Consider the following 25,770-nt stretch of genomic DNA (forward strand, 5'->3'; position numbering starts at 1 on the left):
TGAATTACTTCAACAATTTCCAGTAAGAAAGTATTGTTAAATTGAAAGCACACAGAGGAGCTGGGACAGCTCTGCAGTTGATGTCTGACTATGCTGAGAGACACTAAAAATGTGGAGTGCTTCACTGATTCTCAGCTTTATTTCTGCTGGTTTTTAACTGGTCTCTTGGCCCTGCCATGAACTGGGAATCTTCTCTCACTGAGTTGACAGTGACCTGACCAACACCATTCACATCCCTAGTGTTTTCTTGCTTTATGTAATTTTCCTATTTGATGTAGTGTTTAATATAGACAGCAGTTGTTAAGCTGCTAAAAGCCTACCAAAAAAAAAAGTTAGGAAACGAACTGATATTTAACAAGGGAAAAACCCTGCAACCCTGCAGGGTATTACATAGCAGGATAATTAGGAATGAGCTTGTGTCATTAGTGCCCCAGCACTCCACCCTGCCTGCAGAATGACTGTCCCACAGGGCTGGTTGCTGGTGGAATGGTGCCATGTGTCATTTGGGATATTCAATTTGTAGCCATGTAGTTACCTTCCTGAAAGAGCAACTTCAGGATTGCCAAAGACAAATTAGCACTAATTTTGTTCCATTTAATCTCTCTACACACCACTTCTTCTGAGGTTATGGTTATTAAGTATCTACATATATAAAGCACCTTTTCTTCATGTGTCTGTCCCTAGAATCATTAGACTGTGTACAAATATCATCAAATGACTCCCCACTGACTCTGGTCTAACATAGAGCTGTCTGATATAAAATTAAAAGAGAAATGTTGGAACTTGAAATGCAAGTTCTTACAACTTTGGGCTTGTAAGCCAAAGCTTAGGATTAAACACAGGATTTGATTTGAGACCATGGAAAAGGCTTCTAAACTTAGGTGTTAGAAGTGAGAATGTGAATTTATAGTTTGAAGTAGAGATACATTAAGTGGAGGAAAGTTTAGAGTTTTAGTTTAAAATAGGAGTGGTTACAGAGGTAAATAAGGCGTTTAGAATGCAGCACTGTAGGTTTGTGTGTCATAACATGATTGCTAAGAAAGCTCACACTGTAACATGGGTCCATAAGATGAAATATTGAAGGACTGGGTCAAAACCATAAATACCCTTGTTGGCAGTGTTTTATTGGTCAATAACTCCTTAAAATGTCTTGTAACTGAGGGTCTTGTGGCCTTCTGAGCCAGGCAGTGAAGGTGTGAGCTGAACTCACCCTTCCTGCCTATGCAGAAGATAAGAAAATAAACTGCACCATCTAAAAACTCAGAAGTCCTGTTTCTACCTCACTCAAAACTCCTTCAAAAATCCTCATAGAGAAACCCCCAAACTTAGTGTAATATTTAATTGGGTGGAGATCATGCCCATACGTGGTTTCCTGTTCTGCAGGTATTTTTAAACACTTCAGCATTTTCATTCTCTGTGTATCCAGAGGACTGAGCTTATGTGAGACCACTGACTCTCTCCTGCAGGCCTGTATGAAATACTGCCAGTGAAATACCCCTTCTATCAGGTTGTTAACCAATGTGTAGAGGTCATATTCCCCCAAGATACAGAATCTGCATCAATGTCATCATTTCAAAGGTGGTGTTACATGGATGTGGAATGCCAAATTCGTAACAGTACCCTCAGCCCTTCCCTCTCCTTTACTGACACAACAGAAAGTCTAATAGAAGTTAATCACTTTATAATTAGTGCTGTTCTCTCTCCAGACACAGGAGAGCTGCAATTTCCTAGTTTTGGCATGGCCTTTGTTTTGGGTTTCCATGTGTTTCTGATGGTGGGGGCCAGGCTGAGGGTGCTCAGGGGAGCCAGAGACTGTGTGACAAAATGTGCACCTCTTGGAAAGCTGCTGTGTTCATTTGTGGTTGCTGAAGTGTGGCAGAAAGCTGCTTTACATGGTTTATTTGTACATCCCACCACTGAGTATTGCACACATGCATGCTCTCAGTCCTTCTTGGTCATGAGCTGCATTTTAAATATGTATGAAATTGGATGTAACAACTAATTTCTCTGCGCTGTTTTGCTTTGATTTTAGCTTTGCTTTCTAAGGTTAGAAAGATATTTTCAAATATTTTTTCCCATTTTTTTCTTGTGGCTGTGCTTTAAGAGACAGCTCTTTCCTTTGTGAGACAAACTTAACATTTTGTCAAGCATGTGATTTACGTGCTTTGAGGTGAAAGGCAGCACACAGGTCAGTGGGTTTTAGCAAATCAAAAAGTATGAGTGATTTAATGGCAGTCATTGGAGTGGATTCATTCTGCAGTTTTTAAGTTACAGTGATGTAGCTGAATTTTTCTTCTGCATGAGACAATGTCCATTTAGCTCCTCTTAAAGATTTTCAAATGTTCTGAGTTTTTCATGAGAGAATAGTTACAGATACATTTCTGAAATGTCTGTTTATGCTGCACCTTTAATTTGGTTGAGCTGTGAGAACAAGCAAGAGCCCCTTTTTTGAAAATAGACTGTGATCAACTTGTTGGAGGTGGCACTTCTGAAATGGGTACTGCAAGAAACTCCTGCAGTAAGAAATGGGATGTTTGCTGGGTGGGTGTAATCTAGTGGGGATTTTTGGAAAAGCTTGAGAGCTGACCTCTGAGCTTTTTTTGTCTGATGAATGTGCATAAAGTGTGCCTTTGTCCCAGTACCACTGAACCTTTGAGTACTTCAACCCAAATCTGACAGGAGATGAAAATCCCCAAGGTGCCAGAGGTACAGACAGCAGCTGCAGAGTAGAGAGAGGATTCAAAGTGACTCCTGCAGGGTGAAAAGGAAGGAGTTGGTGGTTGTCCTTGCTGTTTTGCAGTAGCTATTTGGCAAGTCACTGTGTGCATAGCTCTGGACTAACTCAATAACATGTGGTGCCTTTGTGTGCTATAGAAAACAAAGCAGAGATTGAGGGTTGTTCATTGCTGTCTGGGGAGAGCAGTAGTGCAAATTTGAAGAAGCAGCAACAGAGAAGTGTAATTAAGTGCAGTGGTTGCTGATAGGTCTGTTTACATTTGTGTGGCATGACAGCAGATTCTCTTCTTCAGCAGAATGTGGCACAAGTGCGAGAGGCTTCCTGACTTGTGGAGTGGAAATAGCTTCCTGATGTTGACTAAGAGCCTGTGTTCTTAGTTCTCTCTCCAGCTCATTGCTCAACTCCTGCTTCTCATGGCACTGCCACTGCAAGAGGAACAAAAACTCTGCAGATAGAGCAGGGAACTTTATTTTAAAAACCAAAAAAATAAGAGAAAGCAGCCATACATACAAACAAAAAGCCCTCCACCCAGCAACCAAACCAACCAAACAAAAAACCACAAACCCCCAAAAGCAAAATACATCCCCATCCAAAAAATGTATTGGGGAATGGGAAGGGAGTGCATGCTCAGAGATCACTCTAGTGTATACACCTGTACTTCAAGGATTGCCTCCTCAGAGCAGTGTACTGCTGTATTTAATTTTGCTTCTCTTAGGTCTCCTTTGGTTGGGTTTTTAGCCATCCTGTGAAGAAACAAATACTTTATAACATCTTGCTTGCTTTAACTGGTATGTAGTATCTTGTGCCAAACTTCTGTAGGTCTGAGCCTCTGAGTAAATAGATGAAAAATTAAAATTAGCCCAGATTGTTCTAAACTACGCTTCGATGCTTGACATCTGAAATATTGGAATGTGGGATTCCTCACATATTTCTCCTAAGCACTGTCCTGTAACTGCAGCAGCTTGAGCAGGAAGGAAAAGTACTTTATGCCTGTAAATTAAATTCAGTGGGAGTCACATTGACCTTGTTGATAGAGCACAATTAGTTCTGTGCTTGGGGAATTCTTCCAGCACTTGGGATGGTGTGGGTCTAGCAGGAGTGGAGGCCAGGCCTGTTGTGCCTGCTGAGAAACACCCAGGGCTCAGCATCTCCCAGCTCCGTCCCAATGCACCTGGAGAGGCTGAGCAGGAGCAGCTCCCTGCTGCTGCAGGTCGGCAGCACTGTGCCTGGCTAATCTGTGTAATTATTTAGAGTGTTTAAGTATCTGCAGTTAAGCAGGCAGGCTTTGCTGCCTTAATAACATCTTACGCAATGGGACCCTTCCCACGCTCCTGGCGGCTCCAGGCTGGAATTTCAGCGTGCGCAGGCCTGGGAGTCACTGCAAGGGGACTGTGTGCAATTAACAATATTTTCTTTTGCAAGTCAAAATAGCTTTTTTTCCTCTCTAAAATCTCTTGTAATCAGTTATTCCTTTTTTTTTTTTTTTAACATTGAATGAGCTGTTACATTTTACTAGAGAGCTGATAGCTGAAAGGGATTAATACTCTAGGTGTTAATTTATGATGTGGTTTAACACAGCCTTTTTATTTTTTTGTCAAACTTAGCTTTTAATTTAAACTGGATTTTAAAGAAAATATTTTAATTTTTGTGCTTTCCATTTATAATCAGACTAAGTTTCTTATTTGTTTTTCCTTTTTCATTAGCTATTGTCTTTTTTGCTTTATTGGACTCAGATGTGGCTTATCTAAGAAAAATGCAAAAAATTTGTTGTGCTTTGAAACCTGGTTTGAATAATTTGCATAATTGACAACTTTATGCTTAGGGGTAATGTTTTTGATACATTTTAAAATAATAAAAATAATCACACACATGTCTGTGATCAACAAATGTACCTCAAGCAGACCTAGGTGTCAGTACAATATAATTTCCCCTGTAAAGGGGGAATCTTCCTATGCTCAGTCTCATTATTTTTCCTGTATCAAACACAACCCATTCTGTAAAAGATGGGATGAGGCAGAGGGCTGTCTCTGATAACTTAGTGAAGAATGTCAACTCAAAGATGCAATCGGTGTCCAGCCTCTGTAGCACCTTAAAGGTAGATTTTGCTGCTTCTTTTCTCTTCCTTGGTTTTTTTTTAATTTTTTTTTATTTTAGTTAATGACATACTACACTTCTGGCCGGTCCAGTTCTGTTTTATGAAATAGGTTCTGTATTTGTTGTGTGAAAAGGTCGTGATGGGGAGCTGCTGTGTGGTGCAACAGGCAATTTTATTGCATGAGTGACCAGTGCTTTGAAGTGTGATCAGTGGCTGCTGATGTTGCTGAGGCAGCCGAGAGCCCGGGAAAACAGGGGGAATGGTGTAGGAAGGATGGGTGACATTTCCCAAGCAGCATTTCCCTGAGTCTGTACAGTGTGTAGCATTTTTGCCAGTGCAGAATGGGGAAACTGGAACTTGCTTTCCCAGTCCTTTGTGCAGCCAGCACATCAGCCTGTCCATGTAACAAACATGTTTTCTTTGGATTGTGTTCCCTGTGTCCTTTAACCTTTGTGCTTATTCCCCTTTGGCCCTTCTGGGGGGTTTTGGGGCCCTCCATTAGGGAGGCCTGTGCTCTGTCTCCCACCCGGCATTATCAACATCAGGAAACACAGAGTGGTGCTGGGAGACGAGGAAGGAAGGAAGTTAGACTTCAAAATTCCCCAGTTTGGACCCAGTTAGGTTTTTTTATTGTTTTTGTTCCTGTTGCTAAGCCTAACAACTTTAAAATAAATTCCCTTGATGTGAAGTACAGTAGTAACAAATGATGACGCCGCTTGCAGGATTTTTTCTTTCAGTTTCTTTCCGATTTCAGTTAGATGCTGCAAATGGAAATGAGATTTGAAAAAATGAGGGTTCTGCTTGTATTGGCATTGTTCTTGATGATTCCATGAAAGCAGAGAGGTCAGAAGTTCCTTTTCCTTGTTTACCTCTGTGATAGCATCCCACAGCAATGTGAGGGTGAGGGCTCTGCAGAGGTGAATGGAAAATGTGCCCCATTCTGTGCCAGTGGCATTACCCTGAATGCAACTTTGTGCAGGAAAGGTTATCTTGGAGAAGGTTATTTCTGTTCTTTCCTATCTCACATCTCTGTGTAAAACCTTTGTATTGTGTGTGCTAAGAAATGGGTGGAGAAGTGAGTGTACATATCTGCGGGTTGCTTTTGATGAGAAAAAAAAAAGTAAACATTTTCGTGAGGAGGATTTGCTGAGAATGCAGAACTGGATTTGCTTTCCCTTGAAAACATCTGAGAGTTGAGTTCCAGGCAGTAGTCAATTTTCACAGCATCAAAATTGAATCATCTTTAAACTAAAAAAAAAAAAATCACCAATGTTAAAAATCAGATGTTAGGTTCTTGATTGGCTGCTAAACATATTTAGCCTTCCAACCTGCGACTGATGTATGGTCTAATTTCATTAGAACAGGTAATCCTGTGTCATGCATCTCTTGAATGTTCTTTGCAGCAGTTTTTTTTTAGAGCACTTTGGGAACAAATTCATGATGAGCTTGGTGTAATAGTTGCACACAGGATAAAGAAAATAGCTTATAGGTTTGTTCTGGAAATGATGACTTGACAGTAGCCTCTGGCAGTGGAATTTAGCTATCAATAGTGTGTTAATCCAGTTAAGTAGAGAGCCTTTCATAGGGAAATAAGAGTCATGTGTTCTAGCTAAATAATTACCTTTAAAGTAATCATGCAACTTGTAAACATTGCCTCGATATTTTTATGATTCCTTTTTTTGACACAGTTATGACACAGCAATAACTTCTTATTGAAGCAGTGGCACATGCAGAAGCTTAGGATGCTATTTATTTCAGAACATTCTTATCTAAAGCTGTGTTGATACGTGTAGGCACTGACTTCATCAGCTAGTTTTTGCCTGTTCCTGTTTATGTTTAGAAAATACCAAATGTATGACAATTGTAGTGAAGCTTGTGTTTATACAACAGCTCTAAATCATAGCAAGCTTGCATTGGGACACACTGATGATTTGGAGGGGTTTATGAAGCCTGCTTTACCTGGTTAGTGGGCATTCCCAGGGGTCAGTTTTCACCCCAGAGATCCCCCTGGATCCTCTTCCCCCTCCGGAGGTTTGGTGATGGAATCCCCTAGGAGGAAGAAGAGCCAGTGAAATGCATGACAAGTTCCTGCAGTTAACCCCTGGTGGAACTTTAATCTCTCACTAGATTTTTAACATAGTTTTGTTTTCTGTGCTGAATAGTGAAACAAAAACCACTATGATTTCACTTGTCTCTCATTTCAGTGGGTATAACTGGCACCAGTGGGGCATAAGAAATACACAACACAGTGAGGTATGTGCTTATTCTCCAGAACAAAACTATTTTTGGTAGTCCTCTTCAATTTGGTAGGCTTGATTTTTTTTTTTTTTTTTTCTTTTTCTGCTGCTGAAACTATAATCCCTGAAAATGGAACACCCTCTCCCCCTGACCTTGGCAGATGAAGTCTGATGATGCTTGTTAGGTTGGTTTGTTGGTGTTCCTGGTAGTTTACCATGCTGCTTTGAGGTTGGAAAGTTGATGGAATCTAGTGAGTGGAAGCCTGTCATCTGCCTGCTGTCATCCACAGTTTTTATGAACATAAAATGATATCAGGGATATGCATTTGAGTCTGTTTTTTGTCAGGTTTAAAATCATAAAATTGATTTAGGAACAGGCCTGGCATCTTTGAGAAACCTTCACACCTATAGATTTATAAATCAGTCGACCTGTTTCCGTCAGGTTTAACTGCTGCAGCTCCATAAATGTGTTGTGTAGTTACACTTTTAAATTGCAAAAATGATTACTTCTTACTCTATGGAGCTGTAACCACCTTGGAGAAAGCACTTAGTAATCATAATGCACTTTATTGCTACATGATAGTTAATAAGCCTTAAAGTGAATGCTGTAACATTCCATTGGCCATCCTTGGAGTACCTGAAAAGGCAGCAGAATGTGATGTTCTGTGTTTTGTAACAAGGCCATCTTGCCTTTTATTTCCAGGGACACTTGAGTTTGAGGTCACTGAGGTAAAGGCCTGTTTCCTTGCTACCTCACCAAAGCAGCTTTCTGTCTTTAGGTACTTACAGTACCCTACAAGGCTTGATAAGGCAGTGACATACTTTTTGTTAACTCTAGTGATTTTCACCTTCAGATGAAAATTTATTTCAAAAATGCATCTTTGGGGGTTTTTGTTTTGATGTCTGCTGGATTTTATGTCTTTCTCGGTTGGTTATTTCTGTTTATGTTTGTAAAAATCTGTAATCTGAAATCATAGCATAAGCTGATTTGCCCTAAGGCCATTTCCAGCGTCAGAGACAGAAAATGATAATAAGAATGAAGAGTTTGTCTAGTTCTGAAATGACTAATGAAAATACCTGCATTTATCATTATGCTCTAATGGACTCCTCCTCATAAGGTTATGTTACCAGGCTCTAATTCTCTTCTGTTTTGATTTTGATGTAGATCTGATACTGTTCTTGTTTGCAGCTATTTATTCTCAAGGGGCTATTTCTGTAGAAGGCTTCAAGTATTCCAGCTTCTCAGCAATTGTCTGATAATGGATAATTTTGCTGCTCCTTTCCCAGCAGCATCATTAATGTATATGTTGTTTACAGAGCCATGACAAGGCTGGTTGACAGCACCTCTTCCTGGGTAATTGCAAACAAATTTGTAAGCCTGTCTTGGCAGTGGGATTACTGCCAAGGATTTATTTAGTGTATTGGCCTGCTTGTGGTGGTTTATGCTACCCTATTCATGGATAATATAAATTCTTATTCTTGTGTAGTCAATACTGTTCACTGATGTCAATTTTAAAATTGCCATTTTGTGAGGAATTTGCCGTTTTCCATTCAGGAAAACTGATTATAGGGAAAATCATGTTACACAGAAATCCCCCTGAGCTGATGATTTCACCTAGAAACTTTGTGTCAGGGACCCAAAAGAACTATAGCACCTTGATGAACCTAGAAGAAAACCACCAAGATTTCCCCCACTAATTGAGGGGTGTGTGTAGGGACTGCTCAGCCTGCAGACAGCAAAGTAGGACATTGCTGAAAAGGAGCTGGGGGTGGCTGCTTTTGGCAGGTGCTTTTTTCCTTCAATAAGACTTTTTTCCCCCCACCCCTCCCAATTTTAGCATCTGCAGGTTACACTTATTTTTGTAGCTTGGCTTCTTCCTAAAAGTGAGAAGCACAATGTAAAACTGCCAGAAAATGAAATGAGCTTGACTCAAAAGGAGATATTAACTCTGTTAACAAAGACACAGCAAGGCCAGTGCTAGGAGCTTTACTAAAAAGCAATGACATAATGCAGGGCTGGCCTCTGAAAGTTGGTCCTATCAATTTGTGGTGTGACAACATAACCTAAAAATAGTTCCTGGCACTAAGAAAAAGTTGTGCTTTGATTTGAGGATTTGTTTTTCCCCCCATGGAAAATTCATGTATGCTGGAAACAAACCAATGTGGAATTGTACAGATATCCAAGGAAATCACAGATACCTTTTTAGTAGAGATTTGTCAACTGGACTTCAGTTTTCACCTTTTCAAGAAGCAGGAGATCCTGGTAAATACTCCCACTGTGCAGACTCTCATAATCCCATAGTGTTCAGGGTTTGGCTATCACATGCAAAACAATCCAACATCACAATTATTTTATTTTTGCAATTTTTGTTAGTTGTTGATACTTTGAATAAAGTTTTAGTTGGCATTGTGTTGGTTTTATATTTTGGTACAAGTCATTTGAAAGCTGAACCCAAAATATCTCCCTGGCCTGGTATGGTACATAAATGGATTGTGGGCTTTATGTAGTGTATATTTCTATTCTCTGTTGAGGACATATTTGAGATATTTGACTTACTGATATTATATTAATGCATGTTTAATAGCTCAAATGAAATGACAAAGTTGTGCTCTTGAAATAATTATTGCTGTTATTTTTTAAAGTCCAGGAAATGTTTATTGCCCCTCACGCTTTTCCAGCAGAACCTTGTGGGGGCTTGTGAAATTCTGTGTGATTCTTTCTCAGCACTCTGAGAAGAGCAGGCAGTGAAGATAACTTCCCTTTAAAATGAAAATTATAATTTTCCTCTTGGAGACAAAAGCTCTCCAGCTCCAGCTCAGGGCACTGAGCAGTCCTTGTGCTTCAGCCCAATTTGAGCAGTAGCTCTTCCTAAATGAGGGGAAAGTTCCTTGTCTATTTGATCCTTGTTGCTTCTGTTGTTATTGTCAACAAGTGTGCCTTTTCCTAACACGAGTGTCTGGCTATATTGGGAACAGAATGAAGTTTTTAGCCATAACTAATGAGCTACTTGTAATTATTAGTGTCCTGGACCAGACTCAAAGGGTTCACTCAGATGAAAGGCTCCCATTATTATCTGTTTATTATCTAGATCTCAGTTTTATTTTTTTTTTTTATTTCTTTAAACTGCATTACCTGTTTTTAACTTCCATTTGCTCACAGCAACATTTTAACATTCAGCATAATTAAAAAGAATTCTCAGTATAATCTGATTACCCTGATTTCTTCCTCCATTGTGGTGCTAGAGGGTCTGGGGTTTAATATTAGATATCAGGCAAGAACTGCTTTAAAAATATCACATTTATGTAGTGAGAAGAAGAAATGGAAAAAAAAATCCCTACCAAATGTTTTAATGTTTGGGTAGATGCATTTTTGAATGTAAATTTATTTCAAGAATCTTTGCAAAGCAGGGCTTGCAGAAATGCTGGGGCTCCTTGCTGTGGTCACATTCCTGTTGTAGCACGTTGGCAGGTCTGATGTGACATCAATTCTGAATGTAATAGATACATAGTTAAGCAGTTTATTTTAGGATCCAAAACTCTTCTAAGAATAGACAGGCTCTCCTTTCAACGGGAAAGGACAAATAAACTAAAATGGAATAATAGGGAAGGAAAAATAGGAAGAAAAAGCAGAGAGAAAAAAGCATTTAGGAGAACAATTAGAGGGTTTTTATTAGGGTTCAAGGCTGGGGTGAAACATTTGGAGGGACCATTGCAGCTGAATTCTTTCAGCAGGCTGTGGTGTAATGGGATGGGCTGGAAGGCTGAACAGTCTAGCCTACCAAAATAGACTTGTGTAGTTTTCCTATTACCGCTCCATAGGTTAAATTCATAGGGAGGGGGGAAAAAAATAACCTTTAATAATATTCTACAGTAATTTTTTTAGCTCTGTCAGAACATTACCAGGTGGTTTTTTTGCCGTGCCCCAAAGCTGAGGTGTTGCTGTGTTTCCCCATGGATGTGTCAGTGGGATTGCTAAGCCATGGGTAAAGATGAGACTTGTTCTGGTGGTGTCATGTTTACACCACAGGCCTAATCATAGAAATTTGTATGGGAAAAACTCAGCAAGCCAGCCACGGAGTTCACTTGCCAGGGCATAAATAACTGCAGCAGAATTCCAATTAAAATTAAGGTTGTTAAGTGTTGCTGTGTACTGTGTGTTGGGTGTGTTTTTCTGCAGAGTTCTGTGGAAGTTACAGATTCCCACAGGACATTGAGCCAGACATGTATGGGTATTAATACAACAGAACATTTAGTGACTAAAACATTTAAAAATATTTTTATTCACCAAAAGGTCTCTACTAGTGTAACCTTGAGAAAGCAGATTTAATTTCATGTGTGTTAATTCATCTGCCCCAATTGTTGCCCTGTAGGTATTCTGTAATAACTTTCTTTTTTCTTACTATTCTTTGTAATTTTTTGTGTTTCATTTTGCAGCTGGCATAGGTACTAAGTGTCTAGATAACACTTTATATAGGGGAGTATCCAAAGGGAAATGGATTCTGGTGTTCCATTTATGTAGTGAACAGGACATGAACCTCCAATGTGAAGCTGTGGCATCAATACATGACATTTTGCAAGACACTACTGTTTAAATTGTCTGTGCTTTGAATATTTGAATTCTAAGTGATCACATTGCTGTTAATAGATATTTTTCAACAAATGCTAGCTTCTCCTACAAGTCTGTTGCTTGTCTTTTAAAATTAAACAGTTTTAACAAGCCTGCCATATCTGTTTATCCTGATGTCATGTTGTCAGTGTTGAATCTTAATTTGAGAGTGTTTTTATAATCTAGTGTCACTACAAGAATTATCTGTAATGAAAACAGATTTTTTTCGCTGAGTTTTTCTTTTCTGTTAATTTTTGGTGAGCTTTCTAGAATTTAAGCAATGTAATTTGAAGTCGAAATTTATCAGTCTGAGTTGCAAAATTTCACCAGAACACAACTTTGCATCACCCAGATGGGCAGGTATCAGCAGTTTAAAAAACCCTTTTTACAATGGACAAGGATGTGGGCAGATTTTTTTACTCTGCAGCATTTGTGGGGTGTGTTCATCTCCAGTGCAGAACTGCTGTGCCACAGCTTTATGCTGGAAAATGATTTCAAATAGTTCAGTGCTTTCAAGGCTTATTGAGCTCTTGGGCTGAGCTTGTTGCCCTGTGTTGGGGAGCAAATTCTCTTACAAGTTTTGCTGAAGAAGCAAAGAAATTTTCCTTTGTGTTTTCAGGTTAGCTTTTCTTTGGTATTGGGGATATTTTTGTGTGAGTGATTTTGGGGGGTGGTGTTGGTTTTTTGTGTTTTATTTTGACTGTTTTGTTTGGTTTTTTTTAATAGCTGCCTAAAATAAAGTAATATGTTATGATACACTTGATTTCTTGACATAGGAGCAACATCCTTGTGGGGGCTTTTTGTTTGGTTGGTTTTGGGGTTTTTTGTTGGTTTTTTGGGGGTTTTTTGTTTGGTTTTTTTTAACATGAACTATGCCAGTAACAGATGCTCATGCTGGTCAGTCATATTAGAAAATAATTCCTCTTTCCACTGCTAGGTTTTTTTACAGCAGGATCTGTCTGCTTGCTTCTTTAGCATCACCATAGCTTAGTACTCGGAGCCCAGTTGTAGGACTGTTGTCACCAAGGGCTAAAACACAAAAGGCCTGTGCAGAAAACTGATTTATAAGGCCTTGACACTCTCAACAAGGATGCTAAAAGCAAATACTGCTGTGCTTTTTACTCATTTGTAGGAGCTCTCAACCTGTTCTTCAGCACTGCAAGTCCATAGGGTTAGAAATTGTTATTCCCACAGAATCAACAATAACAAAGTAAAGCAGGGAGGGAATTAAATTCTGACATGTCTGAGCTGTGAGGCCTTGAAACATCCCACGCTGTGCTCTTCTCTGGTCCTCCTCCAGAGCTGGAAATGTGTGTTTGATCCTCTCCTTGGGTGGAGGTCAGCTCGGGGCTGCCAGCAGCCCCACAGCCCCTTGTGCTTGCCTTGGCTGCAATCTCTGCTCCAGACAAGCTCATTTCAAGCCTGCTTTTCTTCAGAAATAATCTGGGCAATTGAGCAGCTCATCTCAGGGCTTTGTGTTGTACCAAAGCTCTGTGAGAGGGTTTGGGTGTTCTCCCCTTGTGGGCAGAGGCAGTGTGTGTGTGACCATCTCACAGACTCTGAGCAGGATAAAGCACTGTAGGGTGGTCCCACAGTTAGGAGTAAATCCTCCATCCACACAAACAGTATTGTCCAAATTCAGTTATTGGTAAGTAACCTCGTTTGACACTTAAAATAAGGACACTTTGCTCTCCAAAATGTAAATGTGTTAAATAGCAGGCTTTATTTATCCCTAAAGCATCTGAAGAGTTTATATCTACACCATTTTGTTCATTCCGTTGATGCATCAGTATCTACTTTGCTTAATTTTCATGTAATTCAAAAACTGCTTAACCTATCAAGTGTATAAATAAATTACTCTGTAAGTCTTTTCAAGGAAAATCAAAATCATGAAAAGGCAGAAGCATAAACATCTGGTTTTAATAAAATCAACTCCTCCTTTCACAAGAGATAGTGAATAATTAGAAAAGAGCCTGCTGAAATCACTTGTTTTATTCTCAGCTGAATAAATCAAAGAGGAATAGCTAAATAATTATCTTCAGTATTTTTGGTACATGGTTTGAGAAAGTAGATTAGTTTAAAATTTGGGCTTGCTCTTTCAAAACAAAATGTTTTTCTCTATCAGGAAAAAGATCTAGAATAGTTTATGGGTTTTTTTATTATTTGAGGAAATCACCTAGGATTTCATTTTTTTGTCTCATTTAATTTCTTGGTGAATTTTCTTTTCCCTGTTCAGTTATGAGCCGTAAGTTCTAAAGAATTTTTTTGCAGCGATTGCTTCTTTTTTTAAGTAGTCACATACATGGGCTGCTTTCTCTATAAGAGTTTTAAATCCCTCTCTAGGGCAGATCAGGGTTCAAAGTTAAACTGGCAGCTGCATGTCAGTCTTGTATGTTATATATCTATATCTAAATATATATATATCTCACTGGGAGGCTATGAAGGGAATTAGGCTTTTCTAGCTGTTGAGCATGCACAGTCCCATGAAAATGTTTTATTAGGCAAAAATGAGGTTTTTCTGTAGAAAAACTCATCCTGTGGCTATAGGATTTTACAGGAGGTACAGAGACTGATTTGCCTTTGTCTTCACTACCACTTCCCATGCACCAAACTTCTTCAGAGGAGTGAGACTAGGAATGAGGGACTTCCCATATCAGTTTGAACATAATTATTCTCACTCTGTTTTAAGGTACAGGCCTTGAATTGCAGAGAGTGGTGGAACTGAGTCTTTGCTGCTACCTCAAAGACAAAGATACCCCTATCCAGCTTAGCTAACATTTCCTGAGTCTGAGCACTTACATTTTTGATTTCCAATTCCTCTTACATTCTTAGAATTTAAAAAAAATGCCCCCATCAGAGTATGCTACTTATGTAATTCCTAATGCCTAATCCTGGAAGAGTTAAAAGAAGCCTACAAAATTATAGATGTATATTCACACTCCTACAAAAGCCAGGAGTGTGAATGTAAATCTATAATTCAGTTTTTGATTTTTGATTTGCAGCAGTTTTCCTTCCAAAGAATGGGGAGGAAGTCTCGTTGCCTGGCATGGTGTATCATACATGCATTTCTAAGATCAAATATATGTCAGCACATGACACTGCCAATCTGCCTCTGACATCTCAGTGCACTTAAAAGCAAGAGACAATAAATTCAACTATAAAAGTGTTCTTGGGAAGTGCAGTTGAGTGGGTTTTTAAAATGTGTAACACAACTACTTTAAAGACACCTGTAAATAATGTGGACATAATTGTTATTTTAACAAAATGACATTGCAAGTAACAATTATTCTGACCCTGAGAAGGTTGTACAGAGGCTTGTGGTTTCTGTCAAGGGATTTGCTTGGATAACTCATATATTTGTGCAAGAATAGATTTTAACATGTAGGAAATGCATGTTCTCAGATCAGCAGTCTGTGTATCCTAGTCTTTTGTTGCTGCAGAGAATTTACTGTAGCACGAGGTTGCACTTCAGTGTCTTCTGATGCAATTTTCTTACAGCTCTACACAGTTGATGGCTGTTCTTGTTCTACACGGATTCAACCCTTTCTTGTGGATATTTCCCTGTCTATCAATTCTTAAATACTCCTAATATTTTTTATCTCAACAGTGACCTGTGATTTTGAGAGTAATTGCAATTCTGGCTTTAAAAATCCACTTTTATGTTGACATCAGCCTTTAGCTCAAAGTGGGTGGGGGATTCCTTGGTCTTCTAGAGTGAGGCAGGGGCATTAGAAACACCTGTCTGCTTCTCTTCCCTTATTTATGATATAATTTGAGTAATGTTACTGATCATTCTTCCTTGAAGCTTTATGGTTCTAACCAGGGTTTCTTCTTGTACCCAAATCTCTTCAAGTCTTTAATTTGTATTGTTCTTTTCTGCGTCTTTTCTATTTGATGTATCCTTTTTCAGATGGGGGTGACCAAAACGGAACCCAGAATTCAAAACTGAACACACACTATTCAAGGTGAGGGAATATCGCTAGTTTTATATAAGGCATAATATTTTTTATATGTCTTTGTCCTTTAAAAATAAATACTGATATCCTGATTATTTTTGCTCCCAATTGTAAAATATTTTTCTTGAGTAATCTGTAAAGTTGTCTAGACTCTTCATTGGAAAGTTGGTTAATTTATAACATAATTTCTTCTGGGTAATTAATTAATGAATATGGTACATTAATTATCACAATGGTTTACACCATGTATACTCCGTGGTTTTGTGTTGATGTAATTGCATATTTGAAATTCCTTCTGAAGACCATCACGAATCCACTATAGAGCCAACTGATCTTTGTATCCTTCATCATTTCCAGGTTTTGTCATTACACAGTTCCTTCCCATTTCATCCTTCAGATTACTGAGCTGTACTTGCCTGGAAGTTTTTTCTGGGTGTTTTCTGCCACCTTGATTTTGATCCCTCCAGCCGAGAGTCTTTCCTGTGTCCTTGCAGATCTTGAAGAAAGGTTTGCATTCCTTCATGCCCATGGCGAACACTGCTAGCTGAAGGGAGTGAATTGTACATGAGAAAACTCATCAGGATGCCCACTGCCGTCTCTCATTAACTCACTCACTGCATCTGCTCCTTCTCCTAGGCTTCCTTTCTTTAGGAGAAGAGTTGTGCATCTCACAAGCCGTGTGTGGTTATTCCTTTCAGGAGGGATGTGCTTGCATTGTGCTCATGATGGCACCAGGGGCAAAGACTGGTTTTACTCAGGCTGCTAATCTGGTTTGACTTTAACTCTTGCAAACTGGATTCATTTACATGAGTGGTCTATACCAGGGCTTTCAACAGGTCATTAATAAAAAAAAAAAAATTATAAACATTTGATGGCTTCCTTGCCATTAGTATTTCTATCATTGTTGTTGTGACCAGAGTAGGTAATTAATAGGCATTGTCAGCACAGTGGTAAATAGAGATAGTAGAGTTTGGTAGTAAAGTTTGAGGGGAGAAAGGCTATTTCCAAACTGCCCACTCTGGAGAGCAGCAGGTAAATAAGCCAGTGCTGTGATCAACAGTTGATACAATGACCCTCCCACGCTGCCAAAGAAATAGCAATAAAAATTGTTCAACCTTTAGTCTCGCTTCCTTGATCTCTGAGAGGGTATGTGTAGTGTGACTGTGTTAAAGAATCTTCAGTGGGAACATATTTGGGAAATTATTCCTGCATTCAACTGAATTTTTCCCGAAAGTGAAAAAGGGAAGCTGCTGTTCTCATTGTCTTGTGCTGTTCTTCAGTTGTTACTTTGTACAACGACTGTTGGGGTTTAGCTTTTTCATATAACCTCTGTTCTAAATTGGATTTCTAACCAACCATTTCTAGGTGATGATCATCTGAAATGGTTTGACCTCTTACAGATTTTTTTATGACTTATTTTTGTAGTATGGGTAATTCTTGCTCTTCATTCTTTGTTCCCTGAGTGTAAGGGTTGGAAGAAATTTTCTGTTACTATGCTGCAGTTTTCATTTTTTTAGCAAGTTTTTGCTTGGGGTTTGTTTTTATTTTTTTTAAAAAAAATTAATCCTCCATCAAGGAACTATCTCATTTTTCTTTAAATTTGTTAATTTTGTTGCTTTATTCCAAGCTGGCTAACATGCTGAAGCTAAACTATTTTATGAAATATTCTGGTCTTTGAACAAGTTAATGGAACAAATTGTGTGATTTCTTTTCTCATAAGCTTATAAAAAGTTATAGGATAGTATATGTGTTTGTGATCTGTGATGTAATTAATGGAAATGTGGCTATCCAAACAAGCAGCTGAAACAGGTATTCATTTACCTTTCATCTTTTTAGATCTTTCTAATTGAAAAGTCCAAGCTGTGTTTTATTACAATGTCTTAAATTAATGTTTAATTAACACTGGCAAGAAGGACATGGGTGCTTTCTCTCTAAAATCTTGCTTTTAAATTAAGTGCATTTAAGTAAGATTGTGTCCTTAAGAAGTTTAGAAAATTCTGGTGTTCTCCTTGATGTCTTGGTATGGGATAGCAGGTGCTGTTTGCTCAGGTGGAGACTGTGGTGTCTTCTGGTGCACTGAACATCTTGTGATCTGCAGTAAAAATCCAAGCAGGAGTGTGTGTGTTTTTTTGAGCATGTGGTGCTGTTTTGAGAGAGAGAAATACTTAGTTACACTGTTTTTTGAGTAATGTGATGGTAAAGGGGCTGTTGGGACATCTGCAGTTCCTACCCCTCTCCTGTCTATGCTTGTAGTTAGGAAAGGGAGTATCTTCCTTTTGAGGTGCATGGTGAAATATTCCTTATAGGAGAAAACAGCTGTGGGTCGTCTTAAAAACAAAAATTGAAGAATAATTCTCACTGCTTTAACACTTTTCTCTCCAGCTCTCCAGAGAGATTTTTAACAGGAACTTTAAAAGAAGGAGAAACAGAAGCAGGTGTTTTTGAGCATGACATTACCAAACTTTTGTTTAACAAAAATATTTGAGCTGGTTAAGATCACTCCAAACATAATCAAACTCAGTTACAGTTTTGCTGCAACTTAATTTGCTGTGCGAAAGAATTTGCTGTGAGAAAGTTGCTCCATTTTAAGGACTAGCATGGTGGGTGCCTGAAAGAGCAGCAGCTCTTCATCTTCCTCTATTCAAGCTGGCCTGAAAATCTTTTTTTGTGGAGGGGTGCAGGTAGCTGTGCTCAGGAGCACATTGATTTCCTCTTCTTTCTGGATGGCAGGTCTGGTGTTGGCAAGCGAGGAGCGCTTCCCCTCTCCTGAAATACCTCCCTTTTCCTTTGAAGTACTTACTACTGCTTTTCTTTGTGGAAAAACTACCAGATTACTGTATTTTGGAGCACAGCAATTATTCTGTCTTTTTTTTTTTTTTTTTTGGCATTGTATCTCCCCTCATCCTTCTCTCCTTTGGGATCCTGTCTCTCCACCACAGGGACAGCCAGACCGACGGACTGTGGCTATTTTTTGCACGGCGCACATATTAACCATTGAGTAAACCTAAGAGGTTTTACAGAGCTTATTTTAGCAGAAGCATTTGTTAAAGCCCCCGTATCCATAGGCTGTGTGTATATTCATTAACTATTCAGGGCTGTAACACAATACAACAAAAGGAAGTGTATTTTAACAGAGATCTGTAACAACCATAGGCAGCCTGGCACCCAGCCAGGGGGAAAGGCAGACGCTGCTCGCTGCTATTTCTGTCTTGTGGCATCCAGAGATGTTGAATTGATTTCTTGGATAATGAAACTAGCTAAGACTTACTGCAGTGTCAGGATCCTGCATTGCAAAAATACATGTGTTTGATCCCCAGAAGTTTATTGTAGTCAAATCTTTGGGGGCAGTGGAAAACTGAGCCTCTCCAGTTTCACTGCCAGCGTGACAAGATTTAGCCTTCATACAATCACATCCAAAATGGTTTGTGGCAAGGATGGGGAGAACTGAAGTGCCTGCATGAATGGAAAGTACGTAATTATTTAACAGAATATCCTGTTCTATAGATTTTCTCATCTAAAGAGTGTTGGGTTTTCCCTGTGGCAGAAGCCTGAATGGCTTCACTGGTCAGAGATGGGGCAGAGCTTTGGGAGTCCTTTCTCTGGTGGTGAACATTGATCCTTGGAGCTTGAAATGTGTCTGTGTGCAGCTTCTACCAACTACCCCTTGTGAAAGGGGATGGAGATGCTTCAGCTCTTGGTCTGCTCTACAGCTACAAGATAGCTTCTCTGTCCCAGTGTAGCATAAAAATAGGAATTTGTTCCCAATCCAGTACATGTCATTAAATTAAAGAATATTTTGATAAGGATAAATGTCAGAGGAGAATGAGATATGTAGGTATCTACTATGACTGGAGTCTGTTTTGTGTGTGGAATGTCAGTAGAGTATGTCAGGATGTGCTGCAGCATAAGATTTGTGAGCTTTTCCCCAGGTGAGAAATCCCACATTTCCTGGTCAGCTGGATGCTCCCGTTCTGCCCAGCTGCATTGAGAATTACCCTCTTGGTTTTAACCACCTTCCTCTCTCCTGTGGCATGCTGAGCAAACAACAGCTTGTCTGCTTTAAAAGTGGATCCCTTCCTAGTGTGATGCTTGAAATAATATTTTACATCTCCAGGCGTCTTTCCATGTTAGAATGCAGATATAAATTCATTCTTTTTCCTTTTGTTAATAGCTTGAATGAGCTGGGAGGGAAGGTTTTAAAAGGACAAATACAATGAAAATGGATATTTGTGAAATACTTGAGTTCCGTTCCATGTGAACAGAGATGTTAAAAGCCCCTTTAGCAGCTGTGTCAATACCAATTTTTCTGGTTCTTGAGTGGAGACATAAATTCAGATGGTGTTGGTTAAATAATTCACATTTGTTTTAGGTGAAAAATAACACCTGCTCTGTTTAGCAAATGCAGTGCTTTCATTTAAGTGATTTAAAAATTGATCACATTCAATTTGAGTACATTAAGGGATTTGCAGTTAGATAATTAAATTGATATTTTAAATAGCTTTAGCTGTACTGTACAGTTGAGAAGTGTGCAAGTGGATTTTCAGATAAAACTTCTAGTTGGGTTTTTTTTTGAGATGAAAGACTGATGTGTTTGGAATATAGTTACAGACATATGACATTGAGTGGACAACTCATTTGAGACATACTGGAGGAAAGGGAAAAGTTCTGAATCAGGAATATTCTGTTTTCTAGGCATATCAGTTGTTTTCATGTATATAGCAAACTGGTACTTGTAGGAAAAAAACATCTCAGAGCTGCAAAATACTAGCACAGGTTACTTAGATAAATAAAAATGCAATTTCTAATGCTGTGATTTTACTGAAATAATTATCAATAAACAGATTTGTTTTTTGTTTTTCGGGTTTTTTTTTGTTTGTCATGTTGGATTGTTGAATGAATTGTTTCTTCCCCAAGGAAAAAGCCTCAGTAACCATGTTTGATTTGCAGAGCACCAGAGATCATACTGGGATTGCCGTTTTGTGAAGCCATAGACATGTGGTCGTTAGGGTGTGTGATTGCAGAGCTCTTTCTTGGATGGCCACTGTACCCAGGAGCACTGGAATATGACCAGGTAGTAGAATAAATTTCACCAGCATATGTGCACTTTCTGCAGCTTAAGACTTTCAGATCATTACATACAGAATTTTAAATGCTAATAATATCCCCTATTATGTAGCATTTCTTCAAGTCTGTTCAATGCTTTTAATGTAGCCTTATTGATTCTCCTAGAAACATAAATCCCGATTCTGACCCAGACTGTATATTGTGCTTTTTTTATTTTAATTAAGTTTCCATTTGTCCTCTCCCCTCCATCTTATAAATAGATGATGATGGAAAGCAAAGTTTGCAGTTACCATCACTGCATTATAATCTCTCTTTCATTTGCCATGAACAGGGTTGACTCTGGAGTGTCTATTCAGATGTCAGGATTAATTGTGCTCTGAATACTTTCTGATGCTTTCTGGAAATCCAACAAAGCTCAAGGATTTGAGAGCCTGTGCTTCACGAGGAACAAGAATGAACTGTCACAATCATACTGTAGCTAGGCAGGGGTAAAGCCTGGAGCTCTTGAAGCTCTGCTCTTGCTTTGTTGGAGTTTTCAGCGCTGACACCATGAGCATTAGTGAGCAAACTTCATAAAACTCCATGTTGTTTCTCATGAAAGATGTAGAACATTTTTATTTTAAACACTTAGAAAATAATGTGGGATTTGGGAGGAATGTAATCAGCATCCTGAGCATGCCCACCTGGTTTTGAACTTTGCAAGTGAAGCAATCTCTTGAAAACCCCAGAAGGAGCAGCACTGGCTTCTTGTTAAGTTCTGGTCTTGGATTCAGCATTTAGTTCAGAGCATGTTGTTTAGGTTATTCAAGTCCTGCTCATGAAGTGGGCTTTTGGCTTCCTGCACTGACAGATCAGACCTACTTTTCTGAAAATCTGTTTGTTAGAACCATTTTCAGGGGATATATTAATTTTGTGTTGATGTTGGTAATGTTTCTATTTCAGTTCCCTTCATTTACACGAAACTCAGCATTTCACATGGGGAAGTGAGCTATGAATGGAATGTGGGTTGATGCTTTGATGCATTTAGAAGACCTTTTTGTAGACTATTGCTGTTAAAATGGAAAATAAAAGAGGAAACATCTAACAACCCATATAACTCACTGTTCTTTTTAAGGATAAAGTTGAAGGCATTTTGTTTTTTGGAAAGAAACTATAACACTCTCTCAAAAATTTCGATAAACACGGCAAGTTTATTTACCTCTTACATATCATTTAAGTTTGCTGGAGGCCTCATTTAGCAACTTGCCTGATCCTCATGTTGGAGAAGTTATGGTGGAAGAGGGGCTGCAACCTCCTCTGCACCATCAGGAATTGCCTTGTTGTAACTGTGCTCCAGCAGCCCTGCAAAACTCGCTTGGAGAAAATGGATTCAGAGTTTTCCTCAGTGTCCATGAGTACAGCAGGAGATGGCTTCCAAGGGAATTCCTGTCCTCCTGCTACGTGGTGTGTGTCACTGAGTAAACAAACAGGCTTTGTGCTGCATTTCCCCCCTGTCCCCCTGGTGTGTGGCAGCCAACACACTGGCCCTGGAAAGGGAGCTCTTGGTCCTTCCATTCATTTGTGGTTAGAAGCAGCAACAGCTGTGTTTCTCAGAGGGAAACAGCCCTGGCTTCTGAGCTTTAATGCTCATTAGAAACAGGCACAGGCCCTTAAATGCTGAATTTTTGAATTAATGCACTGGCTTTTCCCCTCTACTTTTTAAGACTCTTTGTTTTCTGAGGACATTATAAATTGTCTAGAAACATCTCTGGTCAAATGTTACTCCTTATTCCCTGAGGCTGGGAATTATGGAGGATACTAAACCCCAGAAACTGTGTTTAGTCCCTCCCCACTTGGGTCTGTCACTTTTCAGCAGAAGCCTCTCATGTTCCTTTTACTCTTTACTGCCCATCAGTTTTTCTCCTCTCTGCTGCTCCCATCTCTCAAGTCCTCTCTCTTCCATTGACTTTATCTTCTCATCTCTCAGTTTCTGATTTGGTGTGTTCGGCCACTCTCTCCTTTTGATTTTTTTCCCTTTCTTCTCTCTTGTTCCCTGGCTGCTGCTCCTTTTCCAGGGGCTGGCTCACCCCAGCAGCCCCTCTATGCTGTGGGACCCTGCCCTTCAGAAATTCACTATCCTCTCCATCCTGACCTGCAGCAAGCTTGGTTTTCAATTATTGCCAATTATACTTCCAATTCCAAGGTGGTTTTTAATTTTGGAAGCAATGCTGCCTCGGGGATAACTCCCCCCTTGTAGAGTGAGTTGCATGCCCAGTAGTTAAAACACATCATGTTTCAACAGATTTCTGTTGAAGCCTTGAAACTTAACTTTTCTAGGCAATCATATGATCACCAGCTATGATAGGTTATGCAAAATGCATAGTAAATAATCTAAAATAAATGCATTTTGATCATTTCAGAGCAAGGTTTTTTTCAGGCATAAAGCCAGTCCATTCAGTAGCAGATTTTCTTGGACAACAACACTATCTTTTGCTGCCTGGAGCTTGTACAGACACTCCCTTTCCACATGGAATGTTTCCTTGAAATGCAGGTGTGTCAGATGTGTAAAAGACTGATACACTGGAATCAGCAAATGGGAAGGATTTTTATCTAGTTACATAATGAGAACAGGCCAAAAAAAAAATCACGGAAATTCTGTAAGCAAACAAAATACTCCTACTGATTTTCCTGTTTAGAACGAAAAAAATACATTTAGGATTTGAGTGGGTTGAGGAGGTAATGACAGCCACTCTCCCCAGCTCCTTGTGCTGTGAACCAACCCAAAAAGCTTGCTTATATAGGTCACCTGAGAGGTTGGTTTGTGTGTGGCTTTCTCTAGAGATGGAGAGAGCAGTGCTGAGTGCTCAGGGTTAGGCTTCTCTCCCCTCTGTTAGATGTACCCATGGATCTCTGAGCACGGTTCATTTTGTCATTTCTCCAATGAAATTACAAGTTTTTAACTGTGTGGGGATCATATTTTGAAAACAAGAGGTAAATGCTTTTCCCTGTTCTGTTTTTTCCTCAGATTCGTTATATTTCACAGACTCAAGGTTTGCCAGGAGAGCAGTTGTTAAGCATGGGAACGAAAACTGCAAGATTTTTCTGTAGAGAAACAGATGCACCATATTCTAGTTGGAGATTAAAGGTAAACAGTGTAATGTAGTAAAAAAGAGCACAATATTCTGTGAGCAGACAAAGGAGAGAAGCCAAGATTCACTACAAGACCATTCTGTCCCTGGTGCATCTCCTGTGGTTTTTAGCAGCTCCTGCTCTTTATTCCTTCCATTTTTTGTGTCCCCCAAGGTGCAGCTGCCAGGCTGTGCTGTGGCCAGGTGGGGAATTCAGATTAAGCCTTGTATCTCCAGAGGTGCTCAGTGAATGTGTTTGGTTTTTCTTCCCTTTTTTGCTCTGTTCCTGCTTTTCACTTCATGTAAGGAATTTGTCTCTGAGGCCCACACTGCTCTGACAACATTTGTCCAGAACTGGCTTCAGGATCAGAAGTTTCTAAGAGGAAAAAGGAGATTAAGAAATAACATGGCTGTGTATACAGCTCATTTCTTTTAGATCTCCTGCTAAACCAGCCTTTGTTGGCTGAAAGCTGCAATACAATGGGTGCAGACAAAGTTAAAACAAAATGTACTTTTGTGTTCTGCACACCTTGCTTCTCTCTAAGCAACATTATTGCCAGGAGCAGTGCCTTTGCTTCCCACACAAATAATTTACTTTTTTTAAAAACTGTGTTTCTCCATGGCCCAGCTTCGCTGGGTTTACAGAGGGCTCAGGCAGCACTTGGGGCTTGCAGGGATCTCTGCAGTAACAAACAGCTGCCAGCTCCCATTGCATAAGATCCCCCCAGCAAGTTGGTAAATCCCCAGCAGCTCTGGGGTTATGTAACATTTCTGCAATTACACCCACACCTGGTTAATCCCTCCCTCTGCTTGCTCAAGCACTTGGGCTTTAGGTGACACTTTACATCTGCCTTCTCCGTGTCAGAGCAAGTTCTTGGGGCAAAAAGCCCTCCTCACTTCCAGGAGCTCCTTGGTACCTTGCAGAGGTTAATTAGGGGTTTGGATGTGGAAAGTTGCTCATTACTCGCAGTTTTTGTCAAAGTTCATTTTGGAAGCTTTTCTGTATGCTGTGTGTTAAAAGCTTTTTCCCTGAAGTCCTACCTTGCCTCTTGCAGCACCTACTGTCTGTGTTGAGGAAGGAAAATTGTAACAGAAGGTACTATACCATTCATTTTCTAGGGTGTTTTTGTTTCATACTGAAGTATTTAAAATATTTACACCATTTCATGTGTATGTGGAGGAATAAATATAATAATAAAAATAAATATAATATAAAATGCCTATAAAAATAAATATAATAATATTATTAATAATATAATAATAAAAATTAGGAATAAACATAATAATAAAAAAAGAAAAGAGGAAACCAAGAAGTTGAACCAGATACTGCCTGGTTTTTGGCTTATTTCTTTCACAGTGAATGTGATATTGCTGCTGCTTGAGGTTTAAGGTCTGAGTTTGAGAAAATTGGTAAAATACAATGATAGAAAAGCTGTGATACATAAAAATGCAGGAGTTTCATTAAACTGCTCTATGCTAGGCTTTCAGCACTTCCTGTGTGATTCATAAACTATCTGTTGTAATCCAGTACTGTGATTTGTCAGATGTAAAACGTTCTAGTTATTGTCTTTTGATTTAGAGAATGGAAGTAGTCAGTAAAGCAACATACAAATATATAACTGATATATTAAATTTGGGAAAAAATAGTGGTTTTTAGGTCAATAAGTACATAAAGTCATTTTGTAGTTACAGGTGATCTTTTTTGACAGATTCTAAACTAAGCTTTCCTTTTCTTTTTGTTGAGACATTGGAAGAACACGAGGCAGAAACAGGTATGAAGTCTAAAGAGGCCAGAAAGTATATTTTCAACAGTTTGGATGATATAGTGCACGTGAGTATTAAAGCCTCCTTCCTCTGCAGAAGGAATGTGTGGGAATGACTGGTGATTTGAAAACTTTTTACTGGTTTGGAAAGAAATGCCTTTTAGAATATTATTTATTGTGCCTCAGTCATATTCACTCTTCTCTG

General features: G+C 39.2%; 1 protein-coding gene across 6 annotated transcripts in view; it reads left to right on the forward strand.

The window, feature by feature from the left end:
* Nucleotides 1-25,770, forward strand: part of HIPK3 (homeodomain interacting protein kinase 3) — a 69,172-nt gene that overhangs the window by 25,982 nt on the left and 17,420 nt on the right. For all 6 annotated transcript variants that reach the window (XM_074543812.1, XM_014269923.3, XM_074543815.1 and 3 more), the window contains 3 exons: nucleotides 20,579-20,702; nucleotides 23,700-23,819; nucleotides 25,547-25,633. In XM_074543812.1, the coding sequence (XP_074399913.1) occupies nucleotides 20,579-20,702; nucleotides 23,700-23,819; nucleotides 25,547-25,633 (331 nt within the window). The remainder of the gene's footprint in view (nucleotides 1-20,578; nucleotides 20,703-23,699; nucleotides 23,820-25,546; nucleotides 25,634-25,770) is intronic.

Source organism: Zonotrichia albicollis, chromosome 6 (genome assembly GCF_047830755.1).
Source record: "Zonotrichia albicollis isolate bZonAlb1 chromosome 6, bZonAlb1.hap1, whole genome shotgun sequence".
NCBI classification, from domain to species: Eukaryota; Metazoa; Chordata; class Aves; order Passeriformes; family Passerellidae; genus Zonotrichia; species Zonotrichia albicollis.